This window comes from Pteropus medius, unplaced genomic scaffold (assembly GCF_902729225.1).
Source record: "Pteropus medius unplaced genomic scaffold, Ma_sr-lr_union100, whole genome shotgun sequence".
NCBI classification, from domain to species: domain Eukaryota; kingdom Metazoa; phylum Chordata; class Mammalia; order Chiroptera; family Pteropodidae; genus Pteropus; species Pteropus medius.
This window is the reverse complement of record NW_024347867.1, coordinates 1,214,498-1,233,177: the sequence shown is the minus strand read 5'-3', so window position 1 is coordinate 1,233,177 and position 18,680 is coordinate 1,214,498. Positions and strand designations below refer to the sequence as shown.

Here is an 18,680-nt window from a genome sequence, read left to right as displayed (position 1 = left end):
CATAAATCAGAACACTGGTATAGCAAAAATACTAATATAAATTCAATTATAAAAAATATAACCTGAGCTAATATAGCACTTTTCTTTTTATATATGAACAGGAGTGAATTTGCTGTTGGGAACTCGATCTAATCTATATCTGATGGACAGAAGCGGAAAGGCAGATATTACTAAACTTATAAAGCGAAGACCATTCCGTCAGATTCAAGTTGTAGAGCCACTCAATTTGCTGATTACCATTTCCGGTTTGTTTAAGAACTAAAATTAGCTGAGTAATTATGCAGATTAATTAGGTTGCAAACTGGGCTAAGGACATTATCAGGTGAAAATGTTCATAGGAAATCACTTTAAATATAACATTTAATTGGGACACCAGACTTTCCAACTTGTATTTTCTTATCTATTGATAATTTAAACTAACTTCTGACTCTCCATTGGTATCTGGATATTTGATCGTAATACACCTAACCTAGGTCAATGATAAGAAAAACCATGCCATCTGCATTCTTTCAGGTTTTTTTTGAGTAGTCACCTATTACTTCACAACTCAAATTACACACACCTGTGTACACACTACCATGCTAACATTTACCATATTTCTTTCTTGTGATATATTTGAAGCAATAAAGAATTAAGTGAATAATAAGTGTATAAAAATGAGACTGTGTTGCCCTGGCACAACCTTATCACAAGGACCTACAGATGGGATTAGTAACAAGAATGGATCACCGTAAGGCCTCTCCAGTCTTTCCATATAGTAGTTGAATTTCTTAGCTTTCATCAGTCAGAACCTGAACCTTTGAATATGAGAGAGCAAGTAAATGGATGTTAGTAATGACAATGATTGCTAAACAGTACTTGGTATCAGGGAAACACTAGCATTAAAGCTGACTATAAGTAAAAGATGACTGATAAAAGGATAGAAAAAGTAAAAAAAAATGGATTGAATGTAGAATAAAATGACGCTAATCACAGTCATCTATATATGTTTACATACATGTCTGTCTATACCTAATAGCCATATTGCACATTAATTAATGATTATGTATATTCATGAATTTGATTAACTTCCTTTGTTTTAATTAGAGGAGAAAAATCCTCTATAGATATGCTAAAACTTCATGATTTTTTATCATGTTTTATGATCATTTGTTTATCATTGCTTGAGGTACACGGAAGCAATATTTAGCTTTTGAAAATATCTGGTTGGCTGGATAACAGATTTCTTTGCTTTTTATCCAGCTTTCTTTAACCAAAATGTGCCCATTTTAATACTTAAGTTTCTCTCAAATTTGGATTATTTTTTTCATCAAATAGTACTGAGAACATCAGTGCAGAAAGAAGCCTAATTATTTAGAGCACAAATTTATTTACCATTTAAGAATAGAATGGCAATAGATATAGATATATGAATTCTAATGCTGCTTCAAAAATTTTCATGTAAAATATATTTAAGATTTATCACATAAGTAAGAAACATAAATCTTGGATTTCGTGGGCATAGAAATCTTGTAATCATAAACCCTAAAAATGAATATAAGTCACTATATAGAAAAAGAAATGTGTATTGTTAAAGTTCTGATTTTCCTGAAGGAATTGTACATATTTGCTGAGATTTACAATTAGAAATTTAACATTAAAAATAAATTTGGTTGAATAGGTTAGGGAAAATGACGTAGATGATAGAGGCTTTCTTCATCCTTGTTGTGACAGAAACACAGAGCAAACAGCAAGCAAAGCCTCCTGGGATCTAGATGAACAGAAGCACTAAAACTAGGGAGAGAAATAAGAAATCACCCTTCAATGGTTGAAAGTAAGAGGGGGCGAAGACACGAGGCCGCCTGGTCTCCAGCGGCTGAATAGGACAGAGGCTGTGGCAGCTGCAGCCAGCAGCTGCAGACACCTCTTAAAGGTGCCGTGTCTGCAAGTGGACTTTCTCGGTGACGGACTTGCTAGCTCTGAGTACCAGCGCCAAGTTGGCTGCTCTGGGTGGGGCACCAAGGACTTAGAGAGGGACGCTGAGTTGTCGGTGCAAGGTCTGGAGATGAGGCTCTCTCCCAGACATAAGTGCTGGTGGTATCTGTTGTTCCTCTATTGAGTCCTCCCCACTCCCAGCGTACAGACTCAGTGCCACTATAGCTGAGACATCTTCAAACTCGATAACAGAGATCACTCCAGCCAGAGGATTCCCTGAAACTCCACCTCCCCCAACTTGCAGCCCCACCCAAGTCACATCCAGGTGGGTCCTTGGAGAGTCAGGCGCTCCTTGCTGAGTAGCGCCAAGACTCACACTAGTGGCAGTTGGCCTCAGTTTCTGATGTGGTTTCTTGAGGCAACTATAAGCACAACATCTGTGGATTGCTTGCTGAATCTTAACAGGTGGCCCTGGAGGGGTACAGGCTGGGGCTAAACTTGGCCTGGAGCTGAACCCCTCTCAGGACTGTACCACTAGACACCTACTCCACAAAGCCACACTAATAAGACCAAGAAACCTAAGAGCTTTGCTGAGTATATAGAAACAGACACAGAAAGGCAGCCAAAATAGAAAGATAAAGAAGCAGAAACCATATGAGAACAGAACAGAGATCCAAGAATAATGGAGTCAAGCAATCTAACAGATGCAGAGTGCAAAACACTGGTTATAAAGATGTTCAGTGAACTTAGGGGAAGAGTAGATGAACTCAGTGAGAACTTTAACAAAGAGATAAAAACCATAAAAAATGAACATGGAAATTATAAAAAGGAACTAGTCAGAAATGAAGAACTCATCTGAGATGAAGAGTATATTAGAGGGAATCAAAAGAGTAGTTGAAGAGGATCAAACCACCAATATAGGGGATGGGGAAGCCAATGACAATCAGAATGGCAAAGAAAGAATCCAAGACTATAATAATAATTTAAGGAGCCTAAGAGACACAATTAACTGTAAAAATACCTGTATCATAGAGTACCTGAAGGAAAATAAGAAATAAGAAATAGGTCTCTAATCACTATGCTGTACAACTGAAACTAATATACTATTGTATGCCAACTATAATTGAGAACAACTAATTGAATTGTGCAATGTAAATAAGATCAACTAATTGTCTATTATATTTCAATGAAGCCGGGGAAAAAAAGTTATTTAAAAAATAAACCATTAACTGAAAGAAAAAATAAATAAATTGGGTTGAGAAAAAATTATTAAACTCTTCAATTATTTTGTAAATATGCTGAAATGAAAGAGCACAGAGAGATCCATCCCAGTGTCCCTGAATTCCTAATAGTCAATATATTAGTCATTATATTAGTCATACATACACACTACTAGGGACAGCTTCTGGATCTCTGAATCCTAGAAGGGTCATAACTTAGATAAAAGCCAAGGTCCAAATGAATGAATGTTAATTCTGTTGCCTGCTCAGTGGAAGTCTTTAAGCTGTCCCAAAGAAGTATTTTCTATTCATTTCAGACAGTTGCATAGGTAGCTGGGACACTTTGTCTTCTTTAAGTGAGAAACTTTGCCATCACATTTCCAAACTCTAAAGAGAAGACTCTGATGCAGTGCGGTTTTTTAAGATTGCTTTTTACTTTAATGAAAACATTTGGTTAAAGTGGCAAAATACCTTTACTCTTTTGTTCTTCTAATATGTGAAAAAAAATAGAGTGACTTGAAAGAGTATATCTTATCTATCAGGACGTAAGAACAGACTTCGGATGTATCATTTGACCTGGCTGAAGAACAAGATTTTGAATGATGATCCAGGAAGTAAAAGAAGACAAGAGAAAATGCTAAAGACAGAGGAAGCCTGCAAAGCTATTGATAAGTTGACAGGCTGTGAACACTTCAGTGTTCGTAAGTCACATTTCATATTTACTATACGTATACACATTTTTCTTCCCTTCATTTGATGAAGTACATTGTTGTGAAAGGCAAAGTAGACAAAGGAAAAGATTGTAACTTCATATAAAAATGAGTGAATTTCATTGAGATAGATTCCAGGTCCTTTGTGCCACGATTTTGGCTGTTATTGAGAAAAAATATCGATTAGCTGAAATACTGATCGAAGTTAAATTTGGTTTATTTTCTCACCTTTCTTTCCTCCCCAGTCACTCTAATTAGTTCAGATGAACTGATATTTTATTCCTGTCTCTATAAAATTCTATAAATGTTCTTGATATATCTTCAATAACCTGAATGATGATTCATATGACATTATCTTTCCTTGAAACAGCAATAAAACAGAATCACATAATAATTCCTTTTATTGCTAATTGGAAATAATTCCTTTTATTGCTAATTGGAGTCAAAAGGAAAAATTTTCTATGGTCTGCTGGATCTCGCTCTCACTGTTGAGATTTAAGAATATAATTACTAAATATATCTTGTCTGATTAGAGTGTTTTCATATCCCCTGTCTCTTCACAATCATCCACTATGAAATGGAGTTACAACTCCAGGGTCTCAGAATCCTGTACTCATCCATAAACAACAGGGAAGTAATGTTATCCCATTCTGTTCTGTTTTTGAAGAAAATCCCCTCTACTCTCAGCCTTCATTTTCTTCTTTCCTCTTCACTAGTTTCCCTTCAGGCAGAATTAGTGATATAGGTAAGAGATAGCTAGAATCACTTCATATGAGTTGCATCAGGATATTTCTATCCTGACCATTTCTGTTCTGCATATAAAGAGACTTTCCCAGGATAAGTTTCCATATGTGTGTACATATGTACACATGTATCACTGAAGAAAGAAATGAATACCCAAATTAGGCATTAAATACACTACTAGTTTTATGTATCACTACTTTTTCTTCAAATAATATTATGTAAATTTGGTAGCCAGAGGTGAATGATATCACCAGATGTTAACCCAAAAGTTTATATAGCAGAAATGTTTCCTACCAACTTGTAAAAATTTTAGTTCAATAAGAAAGAGTTTACAAAGATGACCATCTTGCAGATTCTGCTCTTGGTAGGCGGGATGACTAGCTAAGTCTAGTTTTCCTGGCTGATCCCATTCCAACCCATCTCAGCTCTCAAAACAAATAAAAATATTTGTCCTACTGACATGTGGAAAAGTAGAATTCCTTTGCTCATTTGAGGTTTATTAATCATGTTTCTTTGATCATCTTAGGAATAGTGCAAAAGACAAAGAAAGTGTAAGCCTGATGTGTGTGTGTGTGTATGAGAGAGAGAGAGAGAGAGAGAGAGAGAGAGAGAGAGAGAGAGAGAGAGAGAGAACTTATATATCGATTTCACTAAGAATAAATCTAGCAGGTAGGACACTACATATTCCATAAGAGCAGAAATTTTATCTGAGGAAAAGCATATACATTTTTATACATGTTTTCTCTGTAAAACTCTATTGAAATAATTTACATACCATAAAACGCACTCATTTTAAAGTAAACGATTTAATGGTTTTCAGTATGTTTATAGAGTTGTGTAACCATCACCCTGACCTTATTTTCATTAGCCCCCAAAGAATCCCCATTGCATTAGCAATCACTCCATATTCAATCTCTTTTTCAATCACATCTTTTTCAGTCCCCTCATAATCATAGATAATGTCAAGCAATATGGGTATTAGCACCAACTCAATGCCAACAGATGTCCCCACTTTGGGGTGTGGTGAAGGAAGAAACTTTTCAGTGCAAATGATCCTATTGTGACAAAACATGGCTGTGAGAACAGCACAGCTGTGTAACAGCTCAATTATGAAGCAGCAGCGCTGTGAAACGGCATGGCTGTGAGGCGGCCCTGGGTCAATACCCCTCTCAGGCTAGACAGCTCTGCTCTGCTCTGGTCTGTTCCACCTGCTCCAGTCTGGTGCACTCCACTCTGCCCTGTGCTGGTCTGTTCCACTCTGCTGTGGCCAGATGTCTTTGGTGTTTCAGCTCCAGCAGAGAAACACAGGATTTAGTCTTTGGTAGAAAGGGATAGTATGCTCTCCGGACCAGAGGGGAGCTGACCTATATAGGACTATATAGGAAGAAGTCTCTGCCTTGGGTCCCTGATTGGTCTATCTGCATGCAAATGAGTATTCCAAATCCTTGCGGTTTGGTCCAAAAGGAACTGTCTTTATTAGTCAGAATGGAGCTGCTCTGATTTTTTGATGGAGGTGCTAATGATTAGATAGCTGGGAAACTCCGAATGGACATCAAGTCTCAGTCTTATTAGTTGAAATACGATTTCAATAACTCCTTTATAAGGGCTGGCTCAGCAGGCAGGAAGTCAGTGCAGGCAGGCAGTTCAGTTCAGGCTTCTCCCTGAAGTGTGGTTTGCATGAAAGGCCCCTGTTTAGAAACAACTGCTAGGTTTTGCTTTTAAATTTGAGTCCATTTAGTCACCAGGAGCTCTTCTTGGTAGGTATCTTCTTTCTCAGGGTCAACAGGAACCACTGATCTACTTTCTTTTGCTATAGATTTAACTCTTCTGGACTATTTATTTAAATTAAATCTTGCATTATGTGATCTTTTGTGACAGGCCTCTGTCACTTAATATTTTTAAGGTTCATCCATTCCGTACCCTATGCAACAAGTATCAGTACTTCCTTTTTATTGTTGAATAGTTTTGCACTTTATGGATTTATCACCTTGCATTTATCCAATGTTTTATGTGTTCATTGTTTATACATTGGCACTCCACTGTTTTGTCTGTTAGGAACAATGCTTGTAAAAATGTATTAATACATGTCTTTGTACATGGGAATGTATGTTTTTTTGTTTGTTTGTTTCTTTGTTTGTTTTTTATCTTGGATAGTTTTTCCAGACAGTTTTTTTTTAAAGTGGCTGCACCATTTTACATTGCCATAAGTATAAAGGCTCCATTTTCTTTTCATCTTTATTAACACTTGCAGGTTCTACCATTCAAGTGGGTGTAATGTTGCATCTCATTGTAGTTTTGATTTGCATTTCCCTGATGACTCAATGTTGTTGAGCATCTTTTTAAGTGTCTACTGACTATTTATATATTTTCTTTTGGTTGTCTTTTTGTTGTTGAGTTGTAAGCAATCTTTTTTATTTTCTGGATACTAGACCCTTATCAGATATATGATTTGCAAATATTTTCTCCTATTTTATAGCTTATCTTTTCACTTTCTCAATAGTGTCCTTTCATGCATGGAAGTTTCAATTTTGTTGAAATCCAATTTATCTACTTTTTTTTTTCTTTTGTTGCTTATGCCTTTGGAGTCAAATATAAAAATTCATTGCCATGAAGATTTAGTCCTATATTTACTTCTAAGAATTTTATAATTTTAATTCTTACATTTAGGTCTTTGATCCATTTTGAGTTAATTTTTATATATGGTATAAGATAAGGGGTCCAGCTTTACTCTTTTGTATGTAGATATTCAGTTGTTCCAGTACCATTCGTTGAAGAGACTATTCTTTCCCTGTTGAATGAGCTTGACATCATTGGCCATAGATGTATGGGTTTATTTGTAAACCTCCAATTTTATATCTATTCCTATGTCAGTACTACACTGTTTTGATTAGTGTAGCTTGTAGTAAGTTTTGAAATCAGGAAGTGTGAGTCTTCCAAGTTTGTTTTTTTCTTTTTCAATTGCTTTAGCTATGTGGAGCCTCTTCTAATTCCACGTGAATTTTACAATTTGCATTTGCATTTCTGCATTAAAGGTCATTGGGATTTTAAGAGAGATGGCAGTGAATCTGTAGATCACTTGGATGGTATTGCCCTCTTAACAATGTGGTCTACCCATCTATGAACAAAGTCCTCTTTAAGTTCTTTGAGCAAATGTGTATAGTTTACAGTGTACAATTTAGAGTGCTCTTGAAGGCTAACGTTTAGACTCCATTAAGCTATATAATAATTGTGATGCCCTTGAGGGGATCTTCAAAATGTAACCAAATAACTTTTCTAAAAATATATGATTTATACTCTTACATTGTGGTTATGATATTTTCTATGACAAATACAAATATTTGAGTGTTCTTGTTAACTCTGCAGCATTGTTGCTTCTTTATATTTTATCATTGTAGTTCAACATGAAGAAACAACATATATTGCAATTGCTTTGAAATCATCAATTCACCTTTATGCATGGGCACCAAAGTCCTTTGATGAAAGTACTGCTATTAAAGTGAGTGGTTTCTTTTTCTTTTATATATATATATATTTTTTTTTGTAAACAAGAAAATATTTTGGAATATAGTAGCAGAAATATATATCATTCTTCTACAGTTAATGTAATTTGAATATACCATGTCAATAATTATTGTTTAACCTTTTTTTAGACAATTCACAGGCACCACAGCAAGTGTGAGGGAAATCCCTGACTCCTTCCCTTAGAAGACCTCCCCACCAGCTTCTTACTCCCAATTCTTGTAGTCAACATGAAGACCTTCTTTTCTAGAACCCTAACACAGGCTTTCAGTGCCACCCCTATGACTTGAAGCTAAGAAAGAAGTTTTTCAATGTTAGTATGGGGTAGAGAGAAGAGAGAAAGTAAGGAAAGGTGTGGCAATGATAGAGAGGGGAATCCAACAGTAGAGAAATGAAGGAAGAGAAAGCCTTTAATTACCAGGGACACAATAGAAGGGAATGAGGAGGAAAAGGTGGGTCTATATTCTTTCCAAGCTGGAACTGTAAACACATTTCTCTGTAGAACTATTGCAAAGAATGGTGGTTGGGTTTATTTGGATTACCAGTACTATTTCTACCTTTATTATGATTTAATTGAACTTCTGTGCATCAGCCTTGAGGTAACCATTTAGCATCCCTAACAATTAAGTTGCTGATTATTTTTTAATCACATCTCATAAACTGGGGACTTTTAATCTGTATTATCTTTTTATAATGCTTCAGAATTCCACATAAATAAGATTATTTTATACTTATTCCATAGTAATGAAGACTGACTAATGAACTGGCAGCATTATATAGAGTCTTAATCTGGGGTGTGCATCAGAATCATCTGGAGCATTTGTTAAAAGTTTAGATCTCAGACCCAACCTCAAGCCAAATTAGTAGGTCTGTAGTGGAGCCTGAGAATCTATATCTTTAGCAAATGTTCCAGGTGATTTTAACTAGTTAGCCCATGGACAAATTTTTATAAAATGCTGATCAGGACATGTCATTATAGACCTCAGAAAGGTATTCATGAAATACTTTTGTGTCTTGGGTCAGGATCTGTTCACATGGTATATTTTGTAGGCCAAAACATCACATGTATATAATAAAGGTGAGCTAATTTTTACGACTGGCCCTCAATTTCTGTTTACATGATAAATTTATGTTCTTTTATAAATGACATAGACTACTATACAGACAGCCTGGTCCACCCCAACACAAATCACATCCCTGATCTGATCTCCCTAAATTGGACCTTGGGTCAGCTGTCAGTATTTGGATATGGGTTTGTTCTTGGGTGTCTGCTGATTGGTCAGAGCTACCTGATATGGAGCTGGAAAACAAAGAAGATAAGTATCAACAGTCTGTCTAGCCTGATACGCAATTCCTGGTCCAAGTCTTCACTCCAGTTCTCGAATCTCACTTCATGACTACAGTATGGTGAACCCTGTGATACCCAGTCCTCTACTATGACCTGAACGTGGCAATGAATCCTGTTTGGCTTTTTGTTTCCTTGGACTAGGAACCGTAGGAGCCTAGTGTACATCCAGTCTATGGTAGGTTAACATGTCTGGCATTTTTCATTCCTTACCAAGTATGCATTGATCAATCAGCAGACTCTGAAGGAGACTACATGTCCTATGAAGCCTATATACGAATACTGGCAAAAATACAGGCAGCTGATCCAGCGAACCGTTTTAAGAGACCAGATGAGCTCCTTCATTTGCTGAAGCTCAAGGCAAGGAATTTAAAGACAGCAAATAGAGTGCAGGGCTCTTATGATTATTAGAGTTCTAGCTTTCGAAGGGAAACTTAATATTTAGAACCTGAATATAATTATGTTCTCATTGTAGTACCAGATCTAATAAAAGTTGTAATACATAGGTTTCTAAATACATTATGTAAGTTAAAAAAAATCACCTGAGTTTTATAAACCTGTTACGCAAAAGGGCAGGGGGATTTTTGTCTTATAGTGTCATTTTTGGCCTTTTGGCATTATTTGATTTTATATCTACAGGCATTTCCAACACTTGGTCATAAGCCAGTGACAGTTGACCTGGCTATTGGTTCTGAAAAAAGACTAAAGATTTTCTTCAGCTCAGCAGATGGATATCATATCATTGATGCAGAATCTGAGGTTATGTCTGATGTGACCCTGCCAAATAACGTAAGATCCTTGGAAAATATTTTTTACCACAGTTTGAGTTTTTCACAATTGTCAAAACTCTTAAAGGTTTAAAAACATGATTATCAATATCTGTACTGGAACTGAGACCTAAAAGGTAAATGTAGAATGCCAGAAAGTAGTAATGGATAAACAAAAATTCACTGATGGTTTTTTAGTCCAAACAACTGAGTCTGTCCTGCAGATAAATAGTGTTTGTCTGGAACAGTGTCTTTTATTTTTAAATGAATAGAGTTTATACTTTAAAATCTGGACTTCTATGGAATATATGCTATATATTCTCTATCCATTCCTCTTTATGGATTTATAACTTCCACTAATAGGCATATGAGCTTACATTTCCTGCTTTAGTCCTTCTGCACCCCATAATGCCTTAACAGATTCTTTAAAATATAACGCCAGTATCACAGTATTATTATGTTTTATCTCCCTTCTTTATACAGATTGTAGTGATAGAAAATGCTCATAAAGTGCTTCTCTTATAATATTAATTATAGTTAGAATTTCCGATAAAAAGATTCAACATTTAAAAAGCTATTGTAGCTCAACTCTTAAATAATTATAAATAATGAAAATACAGCACATCTAAGAAACAGATAATTGTAAAAATGTTGTATACGTCATTTATATAAATAGCTCGAACACAACATAATATTCTTCCCACACACACATCATACAAAATATAATTCTGCTGTGTCTCAGATTTGTTGATGGCAGTGATATTTGTCCATTTGAAAATTATATTTAAAAAGAAAGGCTAAACCAACAAATTTATCTCACCCTTTCTTAATACCCCAGTTTATCAACAACTAATATTTTAGCAGTTTAACATTATACAAAAGTCCAAGAGAAAATATTTTGTACTTTTAATTCACTGGAGTAATGTGATATTTTGTATGACTTTCAGTATTATCTCACACATCTCTGACAAATTACATAGAGGAATTGTCAGATCATTAGTGGAAACATTAAATAAAGTTTGGTCATATTAACAATATAATTAACTGATTACTCAGTTATCACCTATGATTACATACAAATCACCCTGTTTGTAATATATAAAATACTGAACCAAGTCAAGCCAAAGCTATTAGATATGAATAATTTAGATATGTGTTAAAGTTAATTTTGATGTAAATATTATAGTATTCTTCAGTTGGGAATTTCTGTAATAGCTTCTTGCATCTCATTTTTTAATGTAACGTCAAATAGCTTTATTTTGAAGCTAGTGCAGTATTGAACATTGCAGCACTGGTCCAAGTTTACACTTATTTCAAAAGTAATTGAAAAAGATAAAACCCTGTGTTTCACTCAATGACTAAGGAGAAAAGAGTTAAAAAAAAAAACTTTCTGACCTAATTAGGATACCTTAAGCATATTTAAAAATGGTATTTTTAGCTAAACACTCTAGTGTCTTAACCCATTAAAAGAGAAAGGACTCTAACGTAAGGGAGGGGAAAGTGTCTTCTGAAACAGCATGTACTAAAAATATTATTTTCAAGAGAACTAGATGACAAAAGTCGTAATGCTACAAAGAAGCCATGTGTGCTAAAGAATATCTGGTTACTTCAGGAACCATCTGAGAAGCAATAGAATTACCTCTCAGGCTGTCTGGATTTACACCAGTCCAGCTTTACTCTAAACGGATTTTTTTGAGACAACCTTTTTTCTTGCAATTTCTTTCTCACTTCCTTCATCTCTTTTTGGATTCAATTGCTCATGCAAGTGCCCAGGAAACGCATAAAAATTGCTTTTCGCCTCTGGATCCCCATTTTAGTTTTAAGGATTGTTGTTGCTGAGACATGGCCTCAAGCACTTAGCCTGAGTTCGCTGGGTTTGGCAAGTATAGTTTTTGACCTTTTTTCTTGTAACTTGCTAAATTGGAGAAATGATAGAAGAATGTAATTGTTTATTTCTCAAGGAAATACTATTAACATGACAATATCTGTAGTTTTTAGCAAATTTTGTCACTTGTTTTATGCATCGTGAAAGTCAGAAATTCTTAGATATTTCTTAGTGTTTAATATTATGCCACCTAATATATCTCCAAATTTGTGTATTGAAGGTATATTAAGATTACATAAATTGGATAAGAAAATCTTACATTTTTTTGTGTGTGAAAAAAGATAACTTAGATTTCAAGCAGTGAAGAACATTATAAAACTGCTCCTTGTAAACATTTTAAGCTCGAGTTATTTTTAAGTTAATTTTTTATTTCTGATCTGAATGAATTGGTGGATAATCAGTGATTATGTATTTGTTACTCGATTCACACATTCATTGCTAAAGTACTCATTAATGTCCTGAAATCCAACTCTGAGACAAGCAATATTTCTTCTATCATTGTATATAATACTTTGTGAAATTTCAATGAATTTCTATGTTGGAAATATAACTCTGCTCTTTTCAAACAAAGATTTGTCCTAAATTTAAAGGCGAATATAAAACAGTAATGACATCATGACATAAAGAAGGCTCTTCTTAAGTGTTCAACAGCATGCTGTTTAAAATGGAAGTAAAAGTTTCTCTTCCTCTCTGTACTTTGAACCCCTTTTTGGTCTTTATTGCTCAACCAATCTTCCTCAATTAAACTAGTAGTGATTAAATATTGGACATATAAATCCTTATGAAACATAATTCCAGCCCCTGGAAATCATTATACTACAGAATATCATCATTTTACCTGATTCCTTGGGAATTGGCATGATGCTCACCTTCGATACTGAAGCCCTTTCTACGGAAGCAAATGAACAACTCTTCAAGAAGATCCTTGAAGTGTGGAAATACATACCATCTTCAGTAGGTATGTATAAAAATTTTCCTCTTTCAGATGGTCCCATAGAAGCGTCTGTCTCTTAAGGTATCGTATTTTCTCTAGGCATATAGGGTTAATTTGGGATATTACATAAATATTCCCTTAGTAATGTGATGTGCGTGTTTGTCATAGGCTTAATGAATCCATAAGGCTACCACAGAGACTGATTTTGGCTGTCTTAGTTGTTCATTTGCAATAATCATATAATTAAAATGGGAAAGGGATTCCTTTCCACAATAATGTATAACTTTATTTTAACTCCCTTTACTTGCAGATTTTACACAGATGTTGAAAATGCTTCATTTTGTCACATCAATTTTGGGGTTTACCTTTTCTTAGGAGACTGACAAATAGTCATAAAAGAAGAGCAAAATCGTTCTGTTTCATACAGTCAATAGTGTTCTGTTTAGTGAGTAATAGTCTTGTGAAGAATTAAATACAAACTGAATATATGACATATTGGTTGTCACTAAGATTTCATCATACTTCATTTACAAAAGAGATAAATATGACTGACCGGAATGCCCATTAGGTACCACCCAGATGGCAACATAAAGAAAACTGCCTTTTTATCTTCATCAAGCCAGGGCATTTTTTCTTCCTGATCAGTGCAGGACAGCAGATCTGGAAAATCTGAATAACTTGAGACTCTTGTATATGTCTCCAAGGCTTGACGACTACAGAGGTTATTCTGGATAGGGAACAGAATGCATATAAACAGTAAAACATATTAGAGAGAGTAGAATGGATTGAGGAATGATAAATGTTCCTGAAAATATGAGGAATTTGATGAAGCAAATAAAGTAGAAAAGAAAGGGAGAGAGAAAGAGGAGGGAGAGAGAGATGGAGAAAGAGAGAGAAAGGTAGTTTTTCCATAGAGAAGTCACTAGCTTCTGAAATCTCTATTAAATGGCTAAATGTGGCTAGAAGGACCAGTCTGAAAGAATTGATTTTTAATGAACATTTTTTTTTCATTATGAAATGATGGCACTTTGCACTGCATCTGCAGAATCATTTCTTTTTGCATACATAGTGTTAAAGTTTGTCCTGAAAACCTCTTTCAATTTCTTCAAATAAGTAAGAACTCATAGAGAGTTTAAAACTATTTTAAGTGACGGAAGGTAAATGCTTGCAATATAATTAACAGATCTTGAGGAAAAAACTGAAAATACAGAATCCTGATATAACCATTACAGTGGTACTTTTGTGATCAATATGTTAATCAGAAATTAAAATTTTAAAAAATTCAGTTCAAATGAAAAACTAAACAAACTCCAATATTTATGTCATTAGACAATCATAGGAATCAAAGGGCTCTTAAAAAGTCATCTGGTACAGCACTTGTCCTTAGGACAACTTCTGACCTAAAATAAAAAAGCTATTTTAAGTTGCTAGAGTTTGAAACACGTCTCTTTAAATGTAAAATAAATTATAGTCCTATAAAAACACGATATTTTGATTTGTATATTAAGGGTATTTAGAGAGTATACTGAAGACTACAGTATAGCACTGATATTAAGGAAATCAATAACTCTCATTTTCTGTCTAAAAACGACTTTTTTTTTATTTAAACTAACCAAGATCCAGATTTTCCCAATCTAAATCTTACATTTCCTTGAGATATATTAAATGTTTTCAATAATAAGATCATTGCTCTGGATGTTCAAAAAAATATATACAGGCTTAACAATCACCGCAAGTATCATTAAGCATTCCCACTCAAAATCATTGGATTTCATCTCATAAGTAAGCTAGCTCAGAAACTAAGTTAAGTGACTGATTAGTGTATTTCAGAATTAAGGTAGAAATTATGGAATGCCATATGAACTGTGTACTTGGACTCAGCAAGTAACCTGTGCATTAAGTTTATAAATTTTTATCTCTGTGTTTGTTTAAAAAAATCAATTTTAATGACACATTCACATAGGTGAAAAAAATTTCAAATCCAGGTACATTAAATCTATTACTCATTCCCATCACTTAGGCTGTGGATTCCCTTTACTTCTCTTAAATCTGGTGTGATTTTAATTCTAGTCTGAAATTGTACTTATAAAGTCTCTTTCCAGGAGACCATTGTCTAAATAAAAATATGATTGTAATTTAATTACAATTTATGTCAATTTCATAAACATAAATATTTTTAATTATAATGCAAAAGAAAACAAGAATTAATAAGTACTTGGCAAGTTTTAGTTGAAAGATTCAAAATGGTTCACAGTGCCTATGAAAATTCATGTTTATAAAAGTTTAATAATTTTTTCATGAGTCTATATATATTTGATGTATAGATGTATAGGACATGTAAATTTTGGATTAAACAAAGGCATCCTAGAACCTTTGAAAAAGATAAGGAAAATATTTTTTGTTATATTTTAATTATATCAATGCAGAGTTTATTGCCTTTATAATAGATGAAAATGGAAAGTCTAATGAATTGAGTTTAATCATTTTAATCATGTCATCATGAGAATGAAGGTCCCTTGATTTAGCATTTTGCAGACTATTTTAACTTGACACAAAATTTTGATATTATGTTAAATACAAGATTGTATTTATTTATGGACATTTGCTTCCCCATAAAGTACATAAAAAAAATATCAACTTGAAAGTTAAACTTTTAACAATACTGCTCCTTATGTCAAGAATACTGTACAGCACTAGCTGACTGTATGGTTATTTACATCATTAGATTGCTTTAAAGCAATTGCCATAATTTTTATTGTCACCATGTAATATAAAAACAAGGTATAAAAGTTGAAATCTTATAAAAATTTCCTGAGCAAGAGAGAGCATTAACAGTATCGAATTAGCTTTAGTTCCGTTTATAACATAATAATTCATTGAATTGCATTAGAGTTGCTAAAGTCATCATTTGAGCAAGTCATTTTTTAACAGTGTTAATGTTGAAAGTTAATCAGGTTTCCATGTATGTTACTTGAGCACAATTACAAACCCTTAGGGAATGCTATATCTCAACTAGACTGTAAAATAAAGAATGGCTGTGGGTAGATTTGACTTTCTACAAACAGGGTAGAATTAACCCTTAGATTTTTCTGTGGTATTGGAAAATATGAATATTCTCCAATGTTATTCAATGTTGGTCACAATATTGATAACAGATTGCTGGTTTTAGCACCACTGCTGAGGAGCATAATGGCTAAATGACTGACAATAGAAGGAGGGAAAAAATGTGTTTACTCGAACTGTAATCATCAGCCTCTTAATAACCAAATGTTGAATGAGTTATAATTTTCTATCACTTATAGAAACATTTTGTGTTTTTCTGATTTTTAATTTTTTATTGTAGCTTATGAGTGTACACAGCGAATTACAGGATGGGGCCAAAAGGCCATTGAAGTTCGCTCTTTGCAATCGAGGCATCTGGAAAGTGAACTGAAACGCAGGTCAATTAAGAAGCTGAGATTTCTGTGTACTCGAGGTGACAAGGTATGGCTTACATCTTCCAGTTAGAGAAAAAAATAAAGCAAGCAATGAGAATTAACTAAGGAAATTTATATACTTTTCCTTTTGACCAAAATATATTTATGTTATTTCTCAAATTGGCATATTGTTGATAAAAACAATTTCGCATTTGGCAGTAGAAACACTGAATTGGTAAATGATGAAATTTGATTTCAAAAAGAAACTTCAAAAACAGTAAAAATTTTAACTATGTCCTAAGTAAAACTTAGCCGCTATTTTATTTGGTGCAAAATCCATGATTGTCTTTGATGCATAATTCTTTTCATGTTCATAACAACATATTTTAAAATAGAATGATTGAGTAAATCTACCTTTTATAGTTTTCAACATAATCCAATAACAGAGGAAGGAAAAGTGTTTCTGTTTCCTGAATACCTAATTATGTACTAGAATTCATGCTAACCACTATGCTATACACTTGAAACTAATATAAAATAATATTGAATGTTAACTGTAATTAAAATGTTTTTTAAAGAGGAGGAAAAGGTGAAGGGGAATAACAGGTTCAATTTTCCAGTTATAAAATAAATCCTGGGGATATAAATTACAACATAGGGAATATAGTCAATAATATTGTAATAACGCACAGTGTCAGATGGTTACTAGACTTATGGTGATCACTTCTTAAGGAATATAAATGTTGAATAACTAAGGCATACATTTGAAACTAATATAATATTGTATGTCAGCTGTATTTTAATAAAAATTAAAAATGAATAAGTGTTTTATAATGTATAATTTAGACTACATACTATTTTAAATTCTTATCTTTTAATTTGAGGAAATTCTGTTCTGAAAAACACTATGGCTTATAATTTTAATTGGTTGATGCAGATAAATTGAAATTATGGTTTTATGTATCAAATATCAGGTTACAATGTGTTAAATATTTATTGATGGTATCTCTTTCTCTCTTTTTAAAGCTGTTTTTTACCTCTACCCTGCGCAATCGCCACAGCCGGGTTTACTTTATGACCCTTGGAAAACTTGAAGAGCTCCAAATCAATTATGGTGTTTAAAAGGTTCCAATGATTTAGTACAACATTTACAAATATCATAAATGTACAAGTTGTATCTTAAAATTTCTGAGATTAAATAAGCATTCAGTTTTATTATTAGGGAAAAATTAAATCAGATACTTTACTTTTAATGTAGCACAGAATAGTTTTAATGAGAAATGTAGCTTTATATATAAAATTAACTATAGCAAGCTCTATGTACTCCAATGGTGTACAATGTCTTTTGCACAAACTTTGTAACTTTTGTTACTGTGAATTCAAATATTATTCTTTGGACAGTTTGGACAGTATCTATATTCAGATTTTACAGCATGGAGTAAATAAACCTGTAATGCGTTAGATTTCAACCAACTTTCAAAAGAATTGGCACTGAATGAGGTTTTTCAGGAAAAAAATAGCAACAAACCATATACGAATTTAAAAAGTCATTTAAAGAACCAATGGTTAGATTAAGAAATGAAAAAAATAAGGACTATGCTATAAACCAGACTAAGGTTGAACAACCTGCATGCCTGGAGGAAACTACAGTGATAAAGGGGAAAAGGCCACCCATTTTCTCGTTGCTCCATGATGGTTAAGCCCACAGTTAGAGACGAGTTGTGCTCTTTTACCCCATATTAAGCTGATTTTCTCCCAATAAGTAGGTAGGAAGAAAACCTCAGATGTTTTATTTTCCTCAGAAACCCCAAAGATGTGCAATAGCATTTTAAAAACCACCAAATAATACACTTGCAGGCCTGAATACAGGACTGAAATCTATGCACATGTACTGTAGAATTAGTTTTTCAAAAGATATTTTAAAGTAGGTGTCAAATTCTACTCCCAAGGACAGATTGGTTGATTTAAAAAAATTCTTATCTGGCCAACACTATGACCATCAGACAGCATTCAGTATTTTCCCAATTCCAGATTAAACTATATAAAAATTTTCCTCTAGTTATTAAAAAACTGCAACAACAAATAACTTTGGTTGCTAAAACTTGTGTGTTTTAATTAAAAATTGGAGTGACATTGGTTAATGAAATTACATAGGTTTCCAATGTACAATTTAATCATATGTACATTACATTGTATGTTCACCATCCAGTTAAATTTCCTTCCGTC

The 18,680-nt window shown here is 33.6% G+C and overlaps 1 protein-coding gene across 1 annotated transcript in view; it reads left to right on the top strand.

The window, feature by feature from the left end:
• The window catches only part of NRK (Nik related kinase), a 135,500-nt gene extending 117,192 nt beyond the window's left edge, over positions 1-18,308 (top strand). The window contains exons 22-29 of the mRNA XM_039879068.1: positions 102-245; positions 3,677-3,835; positions 7,984-8,088; positions 9,670-9,812; positions 10,092-10,241; positions 12,903-13,062; positions 16,382-16,521; positions 17,481-18,308. Of these exons, the coding sequence (XP_039735002.1) occupies positions 102-245; positions 3,677-3,835; positions 7,984-8,088; positions 9,670-9,812; positions 10,092-10,241; positions 12,903-13,062; positions 16,382-16,521; positions 17,481-17,576 (1,097 nt within the window). The 3' untranslated portion in view covers positions 17,577-18,308. The remainder of the gene's footprint in view (positions 1-101; positions 246-3,676; positions 3,836-7,983; positions 8,089-9,669; positions 9,813-10,091; positions 10,242-12,902; positions 13,063-16,381; positions 16,522-17,480) is intronic.
• Positions 18,309-18,680: the final 372 nt, after the last annotated feature.